Source organism: Quercus lobata, chromosome 11 (assembly GCF_001633185.2).
Source record: "Quercus lobata isolate SW786 chromosome 11, ValleyOak3.0 Primary Assembly, whole genome shotgun sequence".
In the NCBI taxonomy this organism is placed as follows: domain Eukaryota; kingdom Viridiplantae; phylum Streptophyta; class Magnoliopsida; order Fagales; family Fagaceae; genus Quercus; species Quercus lobata.
This window is the reverse complement of record NC_044914.1, coordinates 9,218,922-9,237,197: the sequence shown is the minus strand read 5'-3', so window position 1 is coordinate 9,237,197 and position 18,276 is coordinate 9,218,922. Positions and strand designations below refer to the sequence as shown.

The window sequence follows — 18,276 nt, the reverse complement described above, 5'->3', positions numbered from 1 at the left end:
CACACTTTTTTTTTTTTTTTTGTGTGTACAATTTTTTTTTTTGTTTGAGAAAATTTTGTGTGTGTAATAAAGAGCATATAATTCTAGGATTACACCCTTTACTATATATATTTTCATAACTATCCTATGTGGCAGACTATGATTAGCTATTTATCACCTTTTATTTTTTATTTTTTTTCACATCGTAGTGGCAAAAGAGTAATGTTACGGACAAACTTCATTACAAACTCTTATGTGGGCCATTGATATCAATTTTTTTTTTTAAATTTTTCAATAAAGTATTAATCACATCGGCCATTTTCAAAGCATTTTTGTGATGAAATTGCGGAGAAAAGGATGTGGTCTTAGATTTTTGGTAAAATGCTATTTTTGTTTTTCACACCTAAACTTTAAGAAATTCATTTTTTGTCACTAAACTATTAAAAACTATTGAAATTTTTTTATTTATGTCCTTAAATTTTACCAAAAGTTTGTTTTTTCATCCTTGAACTATTGAAAAAAAGTTATGTTTTCTTCTCTATTTTTGTCTCTAAACTATTGAAAATTTTTTTTACAAAATTTAGAGACGAAAAAAACTTTTTTAAAGTTTAATAATGAAAAATAAATTTTTGTAAAAATTTAGTTACCAAAATAGTATTTTATTTAGATTTTTTACTTAAAAAAAATTTCAAAAGAAAGGCAAGAAAAAAAAGAAAGTGAGAGACGGAGACCTTTACTTCAACTTCAACAAAATGAAACAGGTGGGGGGAAACGTAAACGTTGGGTTGGGACTCACTCTCATAACTGAAAGCTCCAATCCCGCCGACCACTACTTCAACGCTCCTTTCTTTCATTCTTCCTTCCTTCCACTATAAACATGAAAAAAGAAAAGAAAAGAAAAGGGTACAACACTTAGAACATTGAGAGTTGAGGATGCAAATGGAAGAAATAAGCATCGCTCACGGGGTCGAGGTGATCGCACCAAAACGGCATCTCGTCTTCGCCTACTACGTCAGTGGTCACGGCTTCGGCCACGCCACTCGTGTCGTCGAGGTGAACTTTTTCTTCTGTTTTATATCTTTTTCACTCTTTTACTTAAAAATCTTTGAACCCATTGTTTTTTTTTTTTCTTTTTTTTCACTGATTGTAAGAAAGGCTACAGCCACAATTCGGCCACGTGACAAGTTGTGATTAGTGGAGAGATGAAGGTGGGTTCACGTGGAGACGCCTTTTCACCCATCATAATTTGTCACGTGGGTGAGTTGTGACACAAATTGTGGCACCAATATTAGTCAAGTGGAAATGCAAGCAAACATAGGATAAGAAAATGAAGAAACTTTTTTAAAGTCATAGGGATGAATGAGAGAGACTGAGAGTTGCTTGAGATGGTTTGGTAATTTATCTCGTTATTAGAGTCTGGTGGGATGACAAGTATCTTCTACCAAAAGAAAGCAACAGGATGTTTTCGAGTCCAAAAATACCCTTTTAAAAAAAAATTGGGGTAAGGTTGCTTATTATGACCATGATCTCTCCTAAGTGGGAGATCTGTGCATTGGGTACGACTTATTTTATTCGGGCTCAAAAACCTATCTTCACCTAACCCCATCAAGTAAAAAATTCCCACTTTTTGGGTTCCACTTAATAAGGAGAGTTTAGGTTGATACGTGAAAGGGGAGTGTTAGATTAAATGATTAAATTCATAATTTCTTAATAATTTAAGCTCTTTAGACAATTGGTAATATCATCAAATTTAAATCAAGGGAACAAAAAGAGTTAGAAAAAAAAAAAATCTAAAATAACATTAACAAGAGTAGTGAAAAGGATAATGAAGTAATTGAGACTTGAGAGTATGATTTTGGACAAGATAGGATGGCACATAAGGATACATGTGGCCAATTACAATTACTCTGTTGAGGATTCATGGCCGATCACAATGTTATGGGATTAAAATTTGTTGTTTTTGTTGAAGTGGACTTTGTGGTGCTTCCATGCTTAGCATGGATTTATAAATCACTAACCCAAATTATCTTTTTATTTCTTCTTGTTCAACCAAGTGCTTTGTGAGTGGTTTCATGATTCTGATGTTGCGATCTGCAGGTTGTCCGTCATCTCATTCGAGCCGGCCATGATGTTCACATGGTTACAGGCGCTCCTGACTTTGTGTTCACTTCTGAAATACAATCACCAAGACTCTTATTTCGCAAGGTTAGTTAAATTGGATAGGTTTATGGGCAAATGTGTTTATCCCTTGTCTATGCTATCGCTTAGGTGTTAAAAATGTAAATTTTATTTTGTTCTAGCTTCCACTATTCTCCCTTGATGTAGTAGTTCACTTAAACAGATGATGGCATCTAGATGGCACCCAAGGAAATAGATTAAAAATTATTGTGGTTTGTATATTGTATTGAATGATTGTTTTTGTTCTAGAACCTCTCGATATGATGATATTTACATAATTTATCTGTTTATTCATCTTTTCCATGTCATTCACGGCCTCCTGATGCTACAAAAGCAAAAAATGATGATTTCATGTACACAACACATTTAAACATACTCTTAGTAAGTAGTGAAAATAGTTTTAAATTATTTAATGCTGCGACTTCCACAATAAACAAGTGAGTACTCTCTATTTAATAAAAGTAAGAGAAAAATTCTTATCTCTTAGTTTAGACTATTATCTTTAATATAATTGTAGCCCTAAAAGAATTATATGAATGGATTTAACCATAATCATTATAACCTTTAAATGAGTAGGCAATTTATGTTATGTTAGCTGTGTGAAATTGTGTCCGAATTGTGTTCTTGCAATAGTAATTATAAGGCATTTTGAGTGATAGCAGGTTGTGTTAGACTGTGGAGCAGTTCAAGCAGATGCTTTGACAGTTGATCCTATTGCCTCCTTGGAAAAGGTATGATGTAAATTTCAGAGTTAGTTAGCAATTGCTAAACTTTTCTCTTAAAATTATTGTTGATTTCATGTTAATGGAACATCAGTGATCATTCCCATGTCCATACTTGGCATTGGTATTGTTTCCTTCTATATTAATTTTTTTATCACTTGATTTGCTGGCTCTGTTACCATAACTTTTCTTTTGTTGGTTGACTTTTTTTATTGGCTCATTTAATGTGATCAAGTATTCCCAAATGTCAGTACTACCCCGGGCATCAGTTTTAGCAACCGAAGTTCAGTGGCTGAACTCTATCAAGGCTGACTTAGTGGTACTTGAACTGTTTCTTTTTTGGATTTTTATTTATGAGGTTGGATTTTCTGAAATGTGAAATAAGGAATCAAAATGAGATCATATCTTTTTTTTTTGGGTTGTGTCTATACAAATATTTTCTTGATCTTTCCATCATTATGAATGGCCTTCAGTCATGCTAACATTTTTATAAAGCAGATTTCAGATGTTGTTCCTATTGCATGCCGAGCAGCTGCAGATGCTGGAATTCGTTCTGTTTGCGTCACCAACTTCAGGTAACTTGCTTGCACTGTTGTTCGTATGTCTGAAACTTCTAATCTGAAGCTGTAAATTCTTCTATTTATATGATCTTTGCTACAAAAACAAAATTCAAGACTTACATGGAAGATGCTTGTAATCTTCAAATGCAGCTTTGAAATCTGACCCAATGTTTTAGAATTTAAATACTGGTGATGTATTGTGGCATGTTGGTATTAGTTAAATATTGGCGATATATCTGGGCAATATTTCACCAAAAATTATGTTATAATAGTGTATTTGGTAATTACATTGACATTTTATTACAATTCAACATTGTTCCTATGCGATAATATTTGTATTTCCCAGTATTATGGCCAAGATTTTTTTGTTCAAAAATTTTCCCCTAATATTTTGAAGTACAAAATTATGCTTTATCAAAATAATGTTACATATTTTGTGTAATCAGGTTTTTGTGGACCCTAGAGATTTCTCATTCGTTTTGAGAATTAGATATAAGGTGTTAATTATATGATAATTTTTCTACTTTCTTGGGAGGAAACTGATTGAACATACATGTTTAAACCATAAAACAATAATGGACTTGTCAAGAAAAGTGATATGAAAGTTGTAGTTTTGGATGCATACTTTCTCAAATGAAGGACATTTTACAAAACCTTGGTATTATTTATCAAAGACTATAGGTTAATGTTGGAATAAGATGCAGTTGCACAAGGGGAAGAACCAAATGACTGATTTTAGTAATGATTTTTATTTTAATTTATTATTATTATTTTGGAATGATGATGCTTGATTTTTACTAGTAATAATTTTTTTTACCATTTGTTGTTTGACCAAGGCTCTGTTTATATATTCTTACATTTGGAGCTCTTCTCCTCTCTTAATTTTGATTTATTAAGTCTATAGAATTCTTGCAGTATGTCTTAAACCCCAATTTCCACCTTTTTTTACTCCTTTTGAAACCTGGGCAGTTGGGATTTTATCTATGCGGAATATGTGATGGTGGCTGGATCTCACTATCGATCAGTCCTTCAACAGGTAACCTTCAATATTTTTTGCATCTAAAAGTAATATGCATCTGAGTTGTTCAAAGCACAAGTAATTTCCATTTAAGTGGTATTAGGAACAATATATTATAGACAAGGGATTTTTCTAGATGAATCAGAAGATCTTTGGATTGCAGATATATTGTTATCTTGCTTCCCACCTTTGTGTTTTTCATTAAATGATATATTTCCTTTAACAATGCAACAAATTTTTTTTTGAAGTTGGTTGAAGGAGAAACTAGACACCCATTTTGGCATGCTAACTAATAAAACAAAAGGCACCAAGCATTCAATTTGTAACTGAAGTAAGAGTTCTCAATCGAGTTCACCAACTTTATGTCTATCTTTACTATGCCTATGTCTTTTCGTACATATAAAATAAAACACAGAGACTTCCTTTTGGGTAGGTTCTTAGATGATTTTAAGTGGCACTTGTTTATTAGGAGGTCATATGGTTCCCTAGCCAATCAAAGGGAGTGGGAGTTTGGCACTTGACTATCTATGACTAGTGTCTAGGGAATGTGATTGTCATGGTTTGTCAAGGGAAGGAATATTAATTTTGAAGTGAGAATATATTACTTGGCCAGTCTTTGGGATATGTTCTATGCTAATAACTGGTCCTATTGTTAGACTGGTGATAGAGTTTTACCCAAGGCTGAAATTTTCCTGTGTAGAATTGTTGAGTGTTTCTCCTTTTCTGCTTTCCTGATAACATTGGACAACTGCCAAGGATGGGATACTTACCATTGATAATCTTGTTACAAGAGGTCAATCCCTTGTTAATTGGTGTTGCATGTGTTGGTATGATGGGGAATCTGTGGACCATCTCTTACTTCACTATAAGTTGGCTTATGCTTTGTGGTGTGAAGTTTTTCATGTGCTTGGAGTCCTTTGGGTATTGCCGAAGACGGTTAATTCTCTTTTTTTTTTGGTTGTTTGGGAGAATTGGTTTGGTAAGCATCGGTTAACTATCTGGAATATGATACTAGGTTGTCTATTGTGGTTAGTTTGGCAGGAACAAAATGACTATATCTTTGAAGATAATGAGAGATATTTAAATCTTTTAAAACAACTTCTTTTTGGTACTTTATTTCAGTGGGCTCGTATTTGGGATCTTACATGATGTATTTCAATTACTGCCTTCTGCAATTTGTTAGCTGTTAGCTTTAGCTGTTGTGCTTTTTGTATTTTCTTCATGTCCAAAGTGTTCATCATCATGAACATGATGTTAATTTAAAAAAAAAAAAAATTGTATTACCTATAAAAAAAAAAAAACATTGTTCCTAGTATTGGACTGGTGGTACAGTTCACATGGGTCCCAAAATCTGCCAATGTAAAATTGCAAAGTTTATTTACTATTATTTTTGTCAATTAGCAGGCCCTCTTTTAGTTTATTGTTCTGGTAGGTCAAGTTTTTTTGTAGTTGATTAGAGAGCCTACACTTTTTTAGTTTAGTTTATATGTTTGATTTGACAAGAGTTACTATGGGTTCAATAGATAATATCCATCCTAATTATATGTTGTCTCTAATTATGCTCAATGGCTCAAACTGTTGAGGTCAGAAGAAAAAAATTTCACTTTCTTAATGATGATATTCCCTTCTATGGATCCTAAATATCAGATTAGGGAGTAGAAGATGCATAGATTAGGAGTTCTTGTGGAACGATACGGAGTCTAAGTTAAATTGTAGTATGTTTTTTCTTGGCCAACTACCAAACTTGAGTGGGAACAGGCTTACAATAATCGTAGACATATTTATGATCTCCATCAAAATTATTTCTCCCTTGGTCTAAATATTTTCCATTTAGAAGATTATTATGCAAAATTTAATTGTATATATGAAGAACTCAACTTTACTTGCCCATCTCCTCTGATGTTTGCGCAATGCAAAAACTGAGAGACCTATATGAATGTTGCCCTATTTCTCTTGACTTGCCTTCCAACTTTGATTTGGTGAAATCACAAATTTTGGGTAGCAAAGACCTCTATTCTCTGAGTGATTTTTTTTGTAGACTTAGATAAGCTTCCTTATCTGATTTTGGTACCATTACATCACATTAAATCTACTTTTGTCACCCATGTGATTGTATTGTAATATGCATTTTCATATATGATTAAGTATAGTAAAACTGAGTTCTTTGGATTTTTTTTTTTTTTCACCTAACACCTAATTTCTCCAATAATTCAATAACAGCACATTACCAAACATGTTGCAAATTGAAGGGGTAGTAATCAGACTATGTCAACTTAAGTAAAAAGGACTCATGTAATCCTTAATTTGACTCATGCATTTGTATTAACGTTGACATTGAGGCAATTATATAGGAATTTTATTTATCATTATCTTTATGTTCATTCTCTGAAACTAGTTGATTTCCCTGGTGGGTAACTTTTTGTAGTGTATTCTATATTGTGTTTTTCTCGCTAATTTGATTCACCAAATGCGCCTATGGGCTAATTATTTGAGTATATATGTACACACATAGGTTCAAGTTATACCTAATGTAACTTCTGGTTAATGTTTACCACCTACTCTTTTTTATTAGCTCCATATTTTGTCAAACCTATTGTAGGATTATGTCTTGCTAAACCCATAATACTTGTCAATATTAGATGATTGGAGATTAAGAACCATCTCATCTATATTAAGATAATTACACCACCTAGTGTTATTTATTTATTTATTTATTTTTATAATAAATTGAATACGCGAATTTACAGGTTGGATAGTCATTAGATCTAATCGGTGTAAAATGTGGCATGCATGATAAGCATGGATAGAACATGTGATCTCATGGTGGATTGACAAAGCATCAATCTCATGTAAGGTCATTAAGTGGTGTAACTTGAACCTAACTCATATATAGGTCAATGTGTGTATGCATGCCCTCAATCTTATACTTGCACTTTTTTCTTCTCTTAATTTAATATTGCAGATGAAATAACTGATATTGCTGTGCCAAACCTAAATGGTCTTATGAAAATTTATGCAGATTGCTGAAGATTATTCCCATAGCGAGTTTGTAATCCGTCTACCTGGGTACAGCCCAAGTATGTTTGTTGAAGCACATTTGTGGTTGTTTTCTTTAAAGTTAATATTTAAGTATTATTTTTTTTTTCTTTACTCTTGTTTGCTAATCCGATTATAGGGATTATGATCTTCAGGTTGTATTTCTGTCTTTGTGTTTGTCTGTGGCTCTATACATATCTGCCTTTGCTCTTTTGGCAATGAATAAGTTGTAGGGTATTTATTCTAGTTGGTATTTGAATATTCCTTTTCATTTTTTAGTGCCTGCATTTCGTGGTGTTATTGATGTACCCCTTGTCGTGAGGAGATTACACAAATCTAGAGAAGAGGTGTGATTTAGAACTCTAAAAAATTCAATGTTTATGAATTAATGTATTATGCTTGTTATCAAACATTTCCTTGCAATGCAGGTGAGGAAAGATCTTGGAGTTCTGGATGATGTGAAGCTAGTAATTTTTAATTTTGGTGGCCAGGTGAGGTATAATTTAGGCTGTCATGATATATTGGTATATTTCTTTCAATTTTTCTTGCTTACATTGCAAATTTTTTGAATCCCTCAACATCTTAGAATGACCAAGATTGGTGAAAGTACCTTGAATTTAAATGGTTTGGAGAATTTCCAGGTTACTTTCTTCCAAGTTTTCAAAATTGATTCTCTAGGTAGAAATTCTAGTGTTTATTTGGTAATTGGTTATAAGATTTTTCTTGTTTTCCTTTTCTTGATATTTGTTTTTCTTTAGCCTTTTGAAAAATAATATATGTATTAGAATGAATCCCTTCTCCAAATTGTTAGAGGAAAATAACTTATTTTGTTGGTAAACAACTATCATAAAGTAATGAAACATAGAAGATTAATTACATCCTAATTCTTGGATTCAATAGCTTGTTTGAAAATGAGGACTGCCCAAATGGGGAGAGATAACAATTGTTCTCAAAATGCTAATACCTTACAACATTCTAAAGTTGGTCATCATATCATCACAGACAAGTGCAACTTGCATGAAATTTTATTAGACATAGAGATAACAGTTTCTTGAGAAAGAATGTTGCAAGCTGTTCTCTATTCTTCTTTATTAAGTCTGTTAAATTACCGATTGTCCCAAGAGTTTAAGTTATTAAGAAATGGTGAGTTTAATCACTTAACCATAAATCTAACACTCCCCCTCACTTGTGGGCCTAAACTTCCCTTTAGTAAGTGGGGGCCCAACAAGTGGGAATTTAACATTTTTAAATGGGAGGTAGAGTGAAGACAGAGATCGAACTCAGGATCTCCTGCTTTGATACCATATTAAATTACCGATTGTCCCAAAAACTTAAGCTATTAAGAAATGGTGAGTTTAATCACTTAACCATAAATCTAACAAAGTCATTGTTGCCATTGTGCTATAAGTGGCCAATTGGCCAAATTGGTGCCCTTCTTCTAGCTTGGTAAGCATTAGCTCATTGGAAATTCCCAAGCATCTTGAGTTGGTGGCTGGATATGAGGGACTCAATGGGCTGGTGGGTGTCCTAACCTATTTGAGGTAGTGTTACCTCCTTGGCTTCTTATTATGCTTTTAGCGGCCAACAAGATAAGTTGGGATCTTTTCCTTTTGGGAGTGGGAGTGGGTGTTGTGTTGGGGGGGGGGGGAGTGTTGTTGTGGGGGATTGGTTAAACAGGACCTTAAGTTTAAGACTCTAAGGTTAGTTTTAGGGTGTACAGCATGAAAATTTATTACACTCTTGGAATGGGCCCCTTGCAAAAAGCCAATTTCGTATCCTCCCTCATTGCCAACTATCATTTGATTCTTCATATATCAAAAGAGCATATAATCTAGACTTTCCAGACTGTTGTAGAATGAAAAGCATGATAAGATTAGATCTTGTTCACCACTTTATAATTTCCATAAACAGCATTGTCTCTACATCTAGGTGAGCTTCTATAGCTCTCTCTCTCTCTCTCTCTCTTTAATCTAATTGCTATTTGAACCTCCTTATTCCACCACCAAGCCTTTTTAGTCAATTGCCTACATCTTTTAGATTCGCCAAGTACATCTTTAGCCACTCTTTTGATACAATCATTCCACATCTTATCAACATCTTTGTCCAAATTCCACTTGCCTTCTTTGATCATTTTATCTTTAAAAAAATTTTCCTCTGTAAATAATTGTAGAAAATTAATTAGTAATATTATGGATTTGTATTTTTATTATATTACATAAACATACAATTGTCACACCCACTTCATCCTCCCTACTCAATCGATTACTATTGCATTTGACTTCCATGATGTGATGGTGCCTTCATGTATTTGCCAATCTATGAAAAATGGTAATTAGTTTGAGCAACTTCATCCAACCTAAAAGAAAAGGGAGATATTGAGAAGCAATTTCCCATATCAATTCACAGATCATTAATATTTGTCTTTTTTATTTATTTTTTTATTATTATTTTTTTCTGTAATCTACTTTTACTAGCTTGAATGTTCTATTACAAACTTTATGTTGGACTTTATTTTTATACCAGATGCTTAGGATGCTATCTGTTAAGAGACCCTCTTTTTGATGTAACTTGCTTGTTTTAAAAATCAATAGTTTTGTCCTTAGGTATTGTGATATGCTTATTTTGCTTTAGGCATTAAAACAAATTCTGACTGTTATGTGCTGTTGTCCATCACTTCCAGCCAGCTGGTTGGAAGTTGAAGGAGGAGTACTTACCTGCTGGTTGGTTGTGCCTGGTAAGTTTTGTTGGGCATATACATCGATCGTAGTTATTTCTTCATTTCATTTTGATAATATTGTTCCTATTGCATTCTGATTTAGGTTTGTGGGGCTTCAGACAATCAGGAGCTTCCCCCTAATTTCATAAAGCTTGCAAAAGATGTTTATACGCCTGACCTAATAGCAGCTTCAGATTGCATGCTTGGTATAATAACTTTTAATTTGTTTAGAGCTGTTGCTTGGTCAAATGATTGAGATTTTGTCTAGAGCTGTTAGTACTGAACTTACTTTTGGTACCTGTGCTTTTTTTTTTTTTTTTTTTGCTACTACAGGAAAGATTGGATATGGCACAGTCAGTGAAGCCATGGCATACAAGTTGCCATTTATCTTCATACGCCGAGATTATTTTAATGAAGAACCATATTTGAGAGAAATGCTTGAGGTACAATTGGATGCTTATCAAATTTGTTATTCATGTTCTTTTCACGTTACATCTAGTAATCAGTTGGGAAGTTACCTCCATATGTTTTGTGTAAACAGTATTACCAAGGTGGTGTGGAGATGGCCAGAAGAGATATGCTCAGTGGATGTTGGATACCCTACCTTGAACGTGCTGTTAACTTGAAACCGTGCTATGAGGGAGGTACCAATGGTGGTGAGGTATTCAACTTTTTTTAATCCAATTTTGTACCTTTTACGATTTATGGCTTTTATCAAGAATAGTTGGCATCAAAAGTTTTCACCTTGATGATCTCACACTAAAACTTTTGAGGATTTAAGTTTGTGCAATCAAGAAAATTTTTTTTTCCCTTTTTTTTTCTGCTAAGTATAGTAACTCATGCACCCAAGTGGGATCAAACCCATTACCTTACGTTATCACCAAGGGTGGAATCCAGGCCACAACCCATTGGCATACGACCAGAAACTGATTTAGGAAGATTTTTTTTTTTTTTGGATAAATAATAAGGTTTATTAAGAGAAATAGAATGCACCAAGTACACATGGCGTATGCTAGATATACATCACAACTAGCTAAAATTACAATTATCCATAAATTTTAATAAGTTGAAGAAAGAAAAGATTCTTGTGCTTTCATCCATTCAAACAAGGTTATGAGGAACTGCAATTTCAGGTCTGGAATAGTCAGTTCATATTCCTCAAAATTTCTAGCAGTTCTTTCCCGCCAAAGTCTCTAGGTGATTTGTTATCTGAATGGCATATGAAATATGCTTTTCCCAATTAAATTAGACAAGAAATCTATCTATTTTGGAAATACATGAAGATGCGTAATTTTGAAAAGTTAAATTGTTACAGACATTGAGTTTAGAAACTGAATGATTTAGGATCTTTAAGAATTCAGCACTGCAATAGATTTCTTGACGAGTTCTTAAAGGGTTCTTGAATAAGGATTGATGTTTGAGTGTGGGTTTTAGATTAGAAAAGATTGAATCTTGATGGCTGTTTGGGGCTGAGACAGGGAATAGAACAAGAAATAAGATAAATAAAACACTAGTCAATCATACCTAGGCTTTCCTAAGCAATCACACTTGGGGTAGGAGAAGGCAATCACTCCCACAAATCTTAAAATAAGCTGCTGGAATTTTACCAGAATCAATCTCACTATGAATATTATTGACTAAAATAAAGCCTTTATATAGGCTATTGTTAGTCCTTTCCTAGAAGGACTAGGACTCCAAAAAACCTATTCCTAGAAGAGTGGTGATAGTTATACATTGTGTATGGGACACACAATGCCATGCCATCTGAAATCCTATTTTCAGTTAAAATTGTGAAATTGTGTTTTTAAAACTTTATTTCACCATTCACAATTATAACTGAAATTGTGTTTTCAAAACATGATTTCAAAGGTGTGTGTGCTACAGTGAGTGTTATATAACAAAGAATTAACCTTCCTATAATGTCTAGGATTAATAATAACAAACAAAAAGGACTTAATAACTCCTAAACCAAATAGGAAAAGGAGTCAAAACATAAAATAAGACTCATGGGCTTTTGGTACAGCCAAGGAAAGCCTATTTGAGAATTCTGGAAATTATCAAATTGCCCCTATTCTAGTAAAACTTAATTAAAACTGATCCATCAACTTTCTTACCTAAAAAAACTCAATGCTAAGCCTCAATAATAACTAAACCTATTAAAGGTGTCAAGAAATTCCTCATCAAAACTAGACCATAAAACTTGGATATTTTCATATATAATCTTGCTTTTCCTTGAACTCTTTCTTGCCTGCAACAGTGAACATGTATTATGAGACATCCACAAATAGAAAGATGGACAAGCAATATTGGGCCAAAGGGATTAATATATTTTTCCACATGTTAGCAAACATGAGTAATTTTACTGGGAAGAAATTTCTGAGAAGTCTGAGGTTATGAGATGATCATCTCGTTCTATGAAAATTTATATACAGGACATGAGGGAAGAATACTGTATATTGGTAAAGTTTCAGGGAACAACAGAACCACAGCAAAAATTTCAGCAAGGACTGAAACTTGGTGGAAATATTGCGACTGGATGGGTACACTGCTAAGAAAGAGAAAACCTCAGTTTTTTAAGACCAATCAGGGGTTGGCTAGGGAGGCTTCAATGATTAAGTCAGTAAACTGGTGGGAAAAATGAAAATAGTGAAATCTCAACATATGAGATTGTTTACCTTAGCAGAATGGAGATAGGTGTGTGAAGGGCTAGTTTTGGCTGGAAACCCTTCCTCCAAGACTTGTCAGCAGGTCCTCCCCTCAGTTTGGCTGATGGGACTCTTAGACAGTAGTTCCCAGTTCGTGGGTGGATGAGACGTTGCTCAGTAGCATTAAATGTGATGGTCCTTTTGTGAGGCACATGCTAAATGTTGATGTGAAGGGAACTAGCAGACACTACTTTTGAGGATGACTACAGTGGCCTGCCAACTGGGAGGAAGGGATATGTAAATTTAGGTAAGAATAAAGTACTAGTTATGGAGGGTTGATGGAGGGTTTGGCTGGGTTACTGGGGGGTAAATTGGGATCACTCTTGATGCCATTTTTGGGGTTTATTTTTATTTTTATTTATAAGTAAAATAATTTATTCAAAAGATGAGATAATTCAAATACACAATTTGTTTTGAACTACTCCTAAGAAATTATAATACCAAGCTCAGTAAATCTTAAAAACAAGAAGGGAAGATGATGGGGTATTTCTGGATATAGTCATCCAATTATACAGGGATCACTACATCAATTGCTTGATTACATGATTAGACCATTAAACTCCATCAAAAGTTCTACTATTCATGTCTCACCAAATGATCCACAAAACATAGGAAGTAGCTTTTCAAATCTTCAAATTCTACGACAATGAAATTTCCTTTGCCAACATCCCAGCATCTGAATTGCTGTCTCTGCCATAACCCGAAATACCCTGAAGAGGGTAGACACAAATGACCATGAATCTCTCATCACTGAGCAATGTAAAGAAGATGATCTAAAGACCCTCCGCTACTCTTGTATATGCAACACCAATCAATAATTGAATTGTGACGTTTCCAAAGATAATCCACTATCAGTATTTTACCCAATGTTGTTGTCTAAGCAAAGAAAAGGATCTTGTGAAGTACCTTAACACCTATATACTTCTCCATGGGAAGTGAACTCGTATAGATCCTTTGAGAACATCGTAGTAAGAATGGATTTTAAACTTTCAGCTCTTAGTTAAACTCTATGATATATGGTCTTTTTCTTGTCCTCGTGGATTTTGGAGTACAATAAATTAAAGAAACTCTCTGTAGCTTCCAACTCCCAATATTGGAAAGGTCAACAAAATTGAGGATTTCAACTCTGTTCACCACTCAAATAAGAAGCAAAGAAGTGTCCTTTTTTAGTGCCAATTTAAAAAAAAATCAGGAAACATATTTTTTAGACAAGAATTTCCACCCCTTAGATCATGCCAAAACTAGATCCATGTGTTATCCCAATGGTTTGAATTTGAGATCCATTCATGTAACGTGACTTCATATGTTCTGACATTTTGAGACCAGTATTGCCAATGTCCATGCTAGCATTGGAAGAACATGTTACAGAAAAGGTTTGCCACATCAATAATTACCTTCACTCTGTAACAAAAAGGCAGGATAAGAGTAATATTCATGCGTTTTCAAATTTTCAACAAGTAAACTGAAACAATTAATAGTTCAGAGATGAAAAATGAAACCTAAAGTAGTTAAGAGACTAAAATCGTATTCTAACCCAAGTATTTGTTGTCTTTTTAGCTGGCTGCTCATATACTACAAGATACAGCTGTTGGAAAGAATTCTGTGTTAGATAAGGTACATACTGCTGTTTCTTTTTTTAGTACTTGTTGGCTCCTTAATTAAGGTTGTTTTTCCTTAAATCTATCTCTCTCTCTTTATATATATATATATATATATATTATTGAGGACCATGATTGCAACCATTAACAACATAAACTGATTGAAGGCATCCCAAAGCTAATTCTAATACCCAAGCATTATTTTGGCACATATCAGATGATGTCAAGACTACTAGCAAATTTGGATAGGCATAGGCTTGCTACCAAAATCTTTATTTATTATGTCTTTTAGCATCAACTAGGTTCTGCTCATTCTTAAAAAGAAAAAAAACTAGGTTCTGCTCAAGTTTCTTTAGTTTTATTTATTTATTTTTTTGGTGTTAGGGGCAATTCTGTAATTTTGGTTTTCTGGACAAGGGATGTGTGAGTGGTCCATGGGGGCTTATGTTGGATTTTATCAATTGGATTTTTATTTGGGAGTTTAGTTATTTAGTTTGGGCTTAGTAGTAAAGTCCAGGAACCCACATCTTATTAGGGTTTTAAGAAGTCCAAGTTCTAGTAGGCTTTGATGTTAGCCACATATTTATATATATAATGTAAGGACTTATGTTTGATTAATAATATATACATTTAGGAAGAATTCAGCAACCCTCGGTGTGATGCTTATGTATGCTTATGCCAATATTAAATCTGAACTTGCAAGTGGGGTCATGTATCCTTGGTTTACTCCCTAGGGGTGGGTCCAAAGGGCCCTACCTTGGTGAGGATCCATGTCATCAAAAATAAAATATATAAGTCTGAATTTGAGATCTATTCATACCCTAAAATTCTAATATTTGAAACCCTAAACCACCAGTTCATCAACCAGCTCTCTAAAACCCTCTAAACACCATAAGACTGTTTATGCTTACTGTTTGCAACCTAGCCCAGCCCCCAATCCTCAAAATTTTCCCTTTGTTTCTTCTCCAAATCCTAACCTTTCCCTACACTTTTTAAACCCATACATTCCCTAATGTTTTATTACCTTTTCCCACCAAAACCCTAACCCTAGTTCTTTAATAATCCTTATAACTAGTAGCTGTCCAGAACTTCTAAATCAAATTTGGCTTCATTACTCGTTGTCCCTTCTCTCTCCCTACTCCATTCATGTCATACATTTATTCATCCATTTGTGGACCATACATTTTGCAATAGGGCGAAAAAGTTTCTAATCATTCTTATGACTTATTCAGTTTGTTTGCTTATCAATGACTTCCTGCATACCACTTTAAAAAAAAAAAAAAGAATTTAATTCACTGTCTTTTTATTTATTTTTTATTTTTAAAGATGCAAGTTTCCAAAATGACCCTCATTAATTTAAACTTAATAGAAAGAGAGAAAGTTATCAACATTATGTTTATTTACTTTTCAAAGAGGATTATATTTTCGGACATCCCAAATAGAATACAATGACAATCATGTCTTCGTCCCGTAATCTGGGGGTTAGCTATGGATCCTTAATAGATTAGTCAAGGTCGGTATAACCTTTATAAACATATAACTTGACCATTTTTGCTTAATAATACTATTTTAAAAATGATTTTGTTAATTATGATTGTTTTTAAAAGTATTTGGGGATATAACCTTTTTTTTTAAAATTCTAGCATGAAACTCGTCTCTTGATGAGTTGCACTGCAAACACGGAACTCAATATTTGACTCATCTCTCAAGAGATGAGTTTCACTACAACATGAAACTTGTCTCTTCAGAAGACTAGTTCAGTGCCGAAACTTGCCTCTCCAACATACGAGATTCAAAAAGGCTTTTACCAAAATAACTTTCAAATATTGCTATATTACTAAATTTTTTTTTTTTAAAAAGTACCATTTGGCAAAAATGGCATAGAACTTACTCTTAGAATCTCATTTCAATCTATACCTTTTTTTTTTGGGTTTGCTTTGAGGCATCTCATCTATACTTCCATTTTGTTATGGAAGGTATTTTTATACATTAATTTGCTTGTGAAATTTTCAATACTAGATTCCACTTCATGGCCTTGCTGCTGTGACATGAATTCTATAATGTGCTTGTTTGTGTATCAAGACATTGTAAGTTAAATTCTCATGTTGTACTAATTGTATACATCTAATGACATTGTTTATCTAAGAACTACATATATGTACTTGATATGATTCTAAATTGTACATTGACACGTGAGAGTTCCAGTCATCTGCTGCTTGTTTTTTTCTGATAGCATTTCAAGTCATTCTCTAGAAGCAATTTTCTCAAAAGGAGCCTGATTTGCTGCCCCACTCTATCATATTGTTGTTTTAGAAAGTTTGAATATGGTCATGGTGCCATGCATCTATAGCTGATATGGACACGGTCAGCTCTTTCATATTGCTGATTGAATCTTATATATGTATGCCTTCTGTAGCAGACTAAAGTAAGGAGATTGCAGGATGTAATGGTACCTGGGTGTCAACCACAGAAAGTTCCTGGAAATGATATTCTTGTTCCAGATTGGTATACTCTTGCAGAAAACAAACTTGGTCTTCATAATTTGTTTTGAGGGTTCTTTGCCAGGTGCAAGTTCTGGATATCCTGCAATATATTTTGGAAGGATCTTACCAAGTCCATGAAATTTTGGATATCTGAAGATTTGCTGTCATTCCTCTCCTTAGTTTAGTATCATTAGTAATTAATTTTATTTTGTATAAAAAATTGCATAAAGGCAATAATTTCTTTGATGAAGAAAAATAAGTTTTACTGTAACAAATTGTCCATGTTTATATGTGATGCCTCTAGCCAATATTTAATAGACTAATAGGCAGAAGGTCATTTTACAAACGGATAATGAGAATCTCTCCAACTTATGCTTAATCAATAATGTCATTCATTCTCTCATCTAGTGTAAACAAGTTTATATCTTAGTTGCTATTCTCTATTTAATACTTTAGTTAGGGCTGTTCATCAACTGCCTGTCCCCAACATAACTGGCCACTGCCAAGTTGATCGAACTGCCAGATGGGGCTGTGGACAATGAAAGAAGCGGTAGTTGGCGAAGGTTAAGGTTTTCTAATACCGGCTGATTTGAAGCATGTTTCTAGTTCTTTGATTCCGACAAGGAACCAAACTGGCCGCCCCTAAATTATATATATAAATTTCAATCTAAATACCTCTAGCTCTAGATCTCATATGCATTCCATCTCTCTCTCTCTCACACTAGACACCTTATATCTACTTCTTCTCAACCTAGATCTTCACCTCCAGATCTCCAAATCTACTTCTTCTCAACATGAATCAGGGCTAACTCAATCAACAAGGACAAGGTAAGATCTGGGTTTGATTAATTGTGGGTTCATAACTCAAATCTCATCTAGGTTTGATCAATCACATGTTGTGTAATTTATTTATTTTTTATTTTTTTCTCTCTTAGTCTCTTGGTTTGTGATGTTGATCTATGGGTTTTAACATGCAACTTTCAAATTTCTCTCATTGATGTGCTCAGTGGTAATTAACCATTAGACTGTCGAAAAACCAACACCAACATGCCAGACGATTGACCCCTAGTGGGGCTGATCGGTGCCGATTAGCCCCTTTTTGACACCAATTGTTTGGCGTGAAAATCCCCTAAAAACCGGCTCGCACCAGCCGATGAACACCCCTTCTTCTAGTTGTGTAAAGGATTGTGATATGTCTCCCCAAGGTTGATCGGGGGATAAAGGAAGAAAAGGGGAAGGGATGCGAGACACTGTGATCTTGAGGTGAACATAGACCACGTG

General features: G+C 33.9%; 1 protein-coding gene across 4 annotated transcripts; it reads left to right on the top strand.

Moving 5' to 3' along the window:
* Positions 1–761: 761 nt before the first annotated feature.
* On the top strand, positions 762–17,398 carry LOC115968572 (L-arabinokinase-like). 4 transcript variants are annotated; one of them, XM_031087992.1, is made up of 15 exons: positions 762–1,032; positions 2,077–2,184; positions 2,820–2,888; positions 3,115–3,198; positions 3,378–3,454; positions 4,409–4,475; positions 7,477–7,534; positions 7,773–7,840; positions 7,922–7,984; positions 10,174–10,227; positions 10,313–10,415; positions 10,543–10,652; positions 10,751–10,870; positions 14,472–14,528; positions 16,932–17,374. In XM_031087992.1, the coding sequence occupies exons 1-15, from the start codon at positions 913–915 to the stop codon at positions 17,061–17,063; spliced, it is 1,290 nt and encodes a 429-aa protein (XP_030943852.1). In that variant the 5' UTR covers positions 762–912; the 3' UTR covers positions 17,064–17,374. The 4 variants fall into 4 exon arrangements, with proteins under 4 accessions (XP_030943852.1, XP_030943854.1, XP_030943855.1 ...); XM_031087994.1 differs by having other exon boundaries at positions 10,751–10,865; positions 16,929–17,298; XM_031087995.1 differs by having other exon boundaries at positions 10,751–10,865; positions 16,932–17,119.
* Positions 17,399–18,276: the final 878 nt, after the last annotated feature.